The sequence below is a fragment of the Nematolebias whitei genome, chromosome 19 (assembly GCF_014905685.2).
Source record: "Nematolebias whitei isolate Nwh7 chromosome 19, NemWhi1, whole genome shotgun sequence".
NCBI classification, from domain to species: domain Eukaryota; kingdom Metazoa; phylum Chordata; class Actinopteri; order Cyprinodontiformes; family Rivulidae; genus Nematolebias; species Nematolebias whitei.
Genome location: NC_056516.1, coordinates 26416029 through 26422480, shown reverse-complemented (window position 1 = coordinate 26422480; position 6452 = coordinate 26416029). Strand labels below are relative to the sequence as shown.

General features: G+C 37.4%; 1 protein-coding gene across 1 annotated transcript; it reads left to right on the top strand.

Moving 5' to 3' along the window:
* Positions 1 to 2126: 2126 nt before the first annotated feature.
* On the top strand, positions 2127 to 6452 carry rpl30 (ribosomal protein L30). Its single transcript, XM_037693742.1, has 5 exons — positions 2127 to 2171; positions 2278 to 2326; positions 2769 to 2914; positions 5597 to 5727; positions 6353 to 6452. Exons 2-5 carry the CDS (start codon positions 2306 to 2308, stop codon positions 6403 to 6405), a joined length of 351 nt encoding a protein of 116 aa, XP_037549670.1. The 5' UTR covers positions 2127 to 2171; positions 2278 to 2305; the 3' UTR covers positions 6406 to 6452.

The window sequence follows — 6452 nt, the reverse complement described above, 5'->3', positions numbered from 1 at the left end:
AGAGAGAGAGAGAGAAAGAGAGAGAGAGAAAGAGAGAGAGAGAGAGAAAGAGAGAGAGAGAAAGAGAGAGAGAGAGAGAAAGAGAGAGAGAGAAAGAGAAGAGAGAGAGAGAAAGAGAGAGAGAGAGGTGAAATTCCTATAGTGCCGTGCGTTATTACGCATACTCCTCCAATAGGTTTTCTTTTGCTATAATGGATGGGAGGGTCCAAGTAATTAGTGCATGTAACTTTTTTTGTTTATTTTTTATGTTTTGTAACTGTTTTTATGAGGCTGTTTCTGGGACAAATGTGCATTATTCGGCTGGTGGCACCTCTTGAAAGTTATGTTGCATGTTAGAGCCCCTAAAAGAGTTCTTCAGTGAAACTCAACCAAAATTGCAAGATTATATAGAGAACAAACTGTATATAAAATGTATGCATATACGATTTGTTTAGTTTTTTTGTTTGGGTATTTCTATTATCACCTGCCACATTTGCATATAATGTGGTAATGCTTTTTGCCTAAATGTGTGTGTGTGTGTGTGTGTGGGGGGGGGGGGTGTCCTTTAATTAAATCTCTTGTTTTGGAGCTTCCTAAAGGGATGAGGCTAGACTGGTGAAATGTTTTGCATCACTTCCTAAAAAAACAGTTATGAAGGATCTTTAATTATTCCTGATTTTATTAGATTCATATAATTTTAAATAGGCTCTATTGATTTAGGTATTTTATGTTTAGACTTGTTTAATGCTCAGATTTATTTTGCATCTTTACTGGCTTTTTGCTCAGCCTTTGTGACAAAGTCATTTATAATTTTGGATTTTTGTTTTGTAACATTAGCATATATTGGTATTTGTATTAGTAACATTAGTACAGTAGTAATTATGATAAACTACTTTAGAACTGTATGATAATCTGAATCTGTGTTAGAAACATCATTCAGCCAGATTCAAGCTGGTGCTAAATGCTGACACAACCAAAGGGATGTTGTTTTCCAACAGAAAGTCGGTGCCAGCAACTCTTCCTCCTATCTCAATCCATGCACAGTGTTCCTATTGAGTTTGTAGATTCTTACAAATATTTGGGAATTTTGGTCGATGCACATCTCTCTTTTAAACCACATATTGAAAACCTGATAAAGAAACTGAAATTAAAACGGGTTTTCTTTTTCAGAGGTAGATCCTGTTTATCTCTGAATGCCAGAAAATGCCTTATAACCGCTATACCGGCCATTGACTATGGTGACACTATTTACCTGAATGCCCCTGCCAGCTCCTTGCAGATATTGGATGCTGCCATGGCGTGCTAAGATTCATAACTGGTTGTAACTACCGTACCCATCACTGCACTCTGTACTCATTGGTCGGTCATCATTATCTACACGTAGGCTCTAACGCTGGTTCATTTTCATCTATAAATCCCTCCTTGGTCTACTACTTTCTTAAATCTCCTCCCACATGTCACACCGTCAGTGCAGTTACAACATGCGCTCTCAGGACATCATTACCTGCAGCGTTCCCTCAGTACAGACTGAACTTGGCAAAAAGGCCTTTTCTTTGCTCCTGCAACCTGGAACACTTTGCAACAAGAACTGAAGCTGTCCACCTTGATTTATTTCAGGAGTTTCAAACATTTGATAATGTCAATAGAAAAGTGAAAGCAAATATGTTCTTGTTTTTAGTATTTCACCCTGTTTTACGGCTCCCCGATTTATTGTTTTATACACTACTCTTATTTTAACTGCAATTTTACTCTAGTTCATTGTTGTCATCGTTTGTTGTCTGTACTTTATATGTTCTGTCTGGAACAGGTCCCTCTTGTAAATGAGTCCTCGTGACTCAATGAGACTAGCCTGTATAAATAAAGGTTGAATGAAAAAGAAACATTAATGAAGAAATACAAGAGTTTATATTTTTTGTGCTCCTGTAGCTAAAGGATTTCTATACCTGAGCCATTTTATGGGGGGAAAAAAGATGGTTGTACTAACATTTATCTTATCCTAGTATCTCGGATTATTCACATTTAGGCTCTGTAAAGCTTTATTCCATGCCCCAGTAAATCAGCTTTAGATGAAATGAGGTAATTCCTCCTTTTTCGTTCTGCGCAATAGCTTCGCGCAGGTTTAGAGACAGATACCACCGCGATGCACCATGGGACTTCCTTTCTCTCCGAGGCCATATTGGAGTTAGCTCACAGTAAGACGAGCTCTGAGTTTTATGACATAAAATTGTTATTTTTCTGGACATTTGTCACATGTCAGAGCTTAACTATAGCCTTCTCCTGTCGCTCTTTTCTTGCTAGGTTGGCCTGTTCGGACTAAACCGCAAACATGGTGGCCGCTAAGAAGACGGTGAGTGAAGTTAGCTCGTGCCGGAGCGCACGCGCTGCGGCTGGACCAAACGGCACCCTCACATGGAGATTTGTTTCTGTCGGGGCCTGCTAGCATTGTAGCTGAAATGTTGCAGCTAATTCACTATAAATGTAGCTGTGTTGAAATTTTTGTCTACTTTAGATACTCTATACTCGCGTTATGTGTTGTTTAGTCGTGTCTATCAGGTATGGTGACGCTAACTTGTGTTTTAAGCTTTTAAAACCGTTCAAACCGGCTTGGAAGCTAATGCTAAAATGAGGAAAATGCCAAGAACGTAGAAAGGTATCGGCAGTGTATGTTGAAGCACACAAGAGCTAATCATTACATCCGTTTGTGCTGTCATTTTTATTTTTTGCAATTTTCGGGTTGGTTTGTAATTGCTTTTCTGCCATTGCTTAATTTTTGGATTTTTTTTGTTCAGAAAAAGTCCATGGAGTCTATAAACTCTCGTCTCCAACTGGTGATGAAAAGCGGGAAGTACGTCTTGGGCTACAAGCAGTCCCAGAAGATGATCCGTCAGGGAAAAGCCAAGCTGGTTATCCTGGCCAACAACTGCCCTGCCCTCAGGTATGTCAACACATCTGCAGTGAATAACGTTAAAACCAGAGCTAATATTGCATTAACAAGCAATGTTTTTAACCTAATATCCTGTTAAAAGCCTTATTTCTACTGTATCCTTGTTTATTAGGTCTTCCCACATGTTTAGAGCTTAAAGTCAACTTTTTGAATTGAATAAATATAAACTTTAGTAAAACTTATTCCTAACAGGTATAGGTTTTAATAAAATAAACTTTAAAACACAGGGGCAGAGTAAAATGCACACAAGTCTAGTTTGATTCTTTTTCTAAAGGAGTATCAGATTGTCCACATCCATTTTCAGGATGGAACAGTTGTTTATGACGGTGCATTCAAAAAATTTGCTCCTATAATGATGCTTTCTGGTTTAATCAGATTTGGTTGGGTGTGATTTAAATCACTTACAGTGATGCTAAAGCTTAGTGACATCAGTGTTGTAGGTTAGTGCTGTTTCAGCTGTGATGACTTTGCCTTCAGAGGACTTAATACTTTCCTGAAATAGCAGATTATGGTAAATGGACTGTACTTATGTAACGCCTTTCTATCTTATCAAGACACTCAAAGCGCTTTACACTACAATCTGTGCCCTCATTTGCCCATTCATACAGCACTCTACTAGATTTCTACAAAGCTAGTTGAACAAATCATTCTAAAAAGACATTAATCCGTGCTTTATCACATTCATACACCAATGGTCACACATTGGAGGCAATGATGGGTTTAGTGTCTTGCCCAGGGACACCTCGACATGTGACTACTGGTGGATTCGAACCCCCAATTTCGCATTGAGGACAACTGCTCTAACCACTCAAGCCACCGCTGCTGGAATGACGCTATTTTAAAAAAATCACACTTTTACAGATAAAAGCTGTGTCCCGATACCATTTGCTTTCAGACTAAGTACAAATACTCAAGTTTGAGTACTTGCCAATACTGAGTACTCCGAGTAGTTAATGAGTACATAAATATTAGACCAAGACTTTAGAAACATATTTCTTTTATTAGGAACACACCAAACAGTCTGCTATTCTACCATCACCTATGTTTATCTTAAAAAATCTCCACACTATGAACATGTTTTTGTCCTCAGTTACTTGATTCTTTTTGTTCTTGGGGCATTTTTTTAATAGGAAAGGACATGTATTTACAACCTTAAAGATGGCACAAAATGCATCGATATCAGCAGTTGCACATGCGGTCTTCAATGTAATATGCCAATTATTATAATTACTACATAGTTATTGCATTTTATTAAGGTATCTATATAAACTGTTGTCTTTTTTTTCATTGTTATCTTGGATCTATTAAGTTAAAAGCGTGCTACTGTTATCAATGCATCCTGCACTCTATTATTGAGTCTGTTTTAAATTCATATAAAGTCACATTCTTAAATTATTTTGTATTCACGACTACACAATTATGCATTAATATAAAAAGCAACAACTTATAATGCAAATTTGAATGTTGTATAATGTTTTTTAATTGAACTTTGTAAGTTGTATTCTCACAGATTTATACTACACATTTGTTAATAATTGGACTCAAATGAGTTTATACGTTTCTAGTTATGCATGCTTATTGATTAAAAACCATGCATGTTAGGCTGCCTTCAGGCCCAGGCCTCCCTTGCAAAAGAGATCTGTGATCTCAGTGGGATTTGCCTGGTTAAATAAAGGTTAAAAAATAAATAAAAATATCACATTTTTACCTGCATGTTTGTAGCATCCTTAACAGAGCTTTTATTTTTATACTAGTTATACATACTAGACCCGTGTCAAATAGTCTGTGTATGAATGTGGACCACTCTTCATTATTGAATTTTGCGTAAATACCGGTACTCTTGATTCATATTCAATTCAGTTTGTTTAAATACCATCAAGTCACAGCAGAAGTTATCTCAAGGCACTGAACAAAAACATTCACATACATTATAAATGCCAATTAGCAAAGTTATTTATCTAAGGATGGGGGGGGATCATCAATGTTCTTTATATTTGTCAAGTTTTTTCAGGTGGTTTAGTTGCTGAACAATTTCACCCTTCAACTGTCCAAGTTATGAGCACTTGGTTTAGGGGTGCACCGATAAATCGGCCAGCTGATTTATCGGCCCCAATTTCCTTAATTTTGGGAAATCTGACGATACTTAAATGAAAAACCGATTTTACAGATTAAAATTTTTTTTTTTTTTTACTTTTAACAATTATCTAAACTTCATTTATATTTCAGAGCACTACCTCATGGCCAGTTAAAACCAGTTTGTATTGTTTCTAGGATATTGTTCAAGGGTATGTTTTTCAATAAAGTAATATTGGAAAAATGAAGGTGCATTGTGACCTTATAACACCTGACAGTGTCGTTTATAAAACAAAATCAGAATCGGTAGGTCAGGCTTTTTACTGATGATTGGCCAGAAAACTGCAATCCGTGCACCCCTAACTTGGTTACTTAATGTCTGACAATTATTTCTGGTTCACAGAACTGGTATCTGCAGTGAATAAGACACTACACACCACTACTCTACTTAAAATAAAACATGAACCATGTCTTTTTCTCCTTATTTTGTTAAACTCAGGTTTTTGATGCACCATTACCTGACAGTTGTTTTTAATGTTCCCCGTAACAAAGGCCATCTGCTTTGACTCACACGTTGCATTTTGTCTCTCTCCTATCCAGGAAATCTGAGATTGAGTACTACGCTATGCTGGCCAAGACCGGTGTCCACCATTACAGTGGAAACAACATTGAGCTGGGTACAGCCTGTGGCAAGTACTACAGGGTGTGCACACTGGCCATCATTGATCCTGGTGAGCACCCATGTTCTCTCTGCTGTACCATGCAAATGAACAGAAGCTTGTTCTGTGCAGCTGATTTAAATTTCACGGTGTTCATAGGTCAACTAGGGAGATTTATGACTCGTTCTTGAGCTTAAATGAGTTTTAAAAAGATATGAAACAAATTTATGTTTGTGATTGGTTCAGGTTATTGTACTTTTTTGTTGACAAAAGAGCTGATACTAGTGAGCAGGTCCGTGGACGTGTAGTGTCCTCAGACCCGTTCATCCTTACTCGGGACAAACAGACAGACTCGGCTCAACATGTCATAGCAATGTCTGAATTTACATGAGCTCACAGACTGATCATGGTTAACTGTGAAGGCTTTTAAGTATTTTTAGTGTGCTTTGTGTGAATTTAGTGCCTGTTGAACCTGCTCAAAGTGATCCAGTTCAGGACTGGCGGTTCACTAGAATTAAGCTGTTGGAGCACTTTGCTGAACTGCCAGTGCTGTTCATATGTCTTTGCTGTAACATTTACATTTAACATTGTTTTTGTTATGAAGTTTTAAAATAGTAGCACTACTTTTTCTTTTGTATTAGAGCAGTATACAAGGTGACTTTTTTTCACTGACTTTGCTCATCCTTTGTTTCTTCAGGCGATTCTGACATCATCAGGAGCATGCCAGATCAGCAGCAGCAGGCTCAGTAAAACTGTTCCCCCACCCACATTGTGATAAATAAAAAAAGAATAATGCA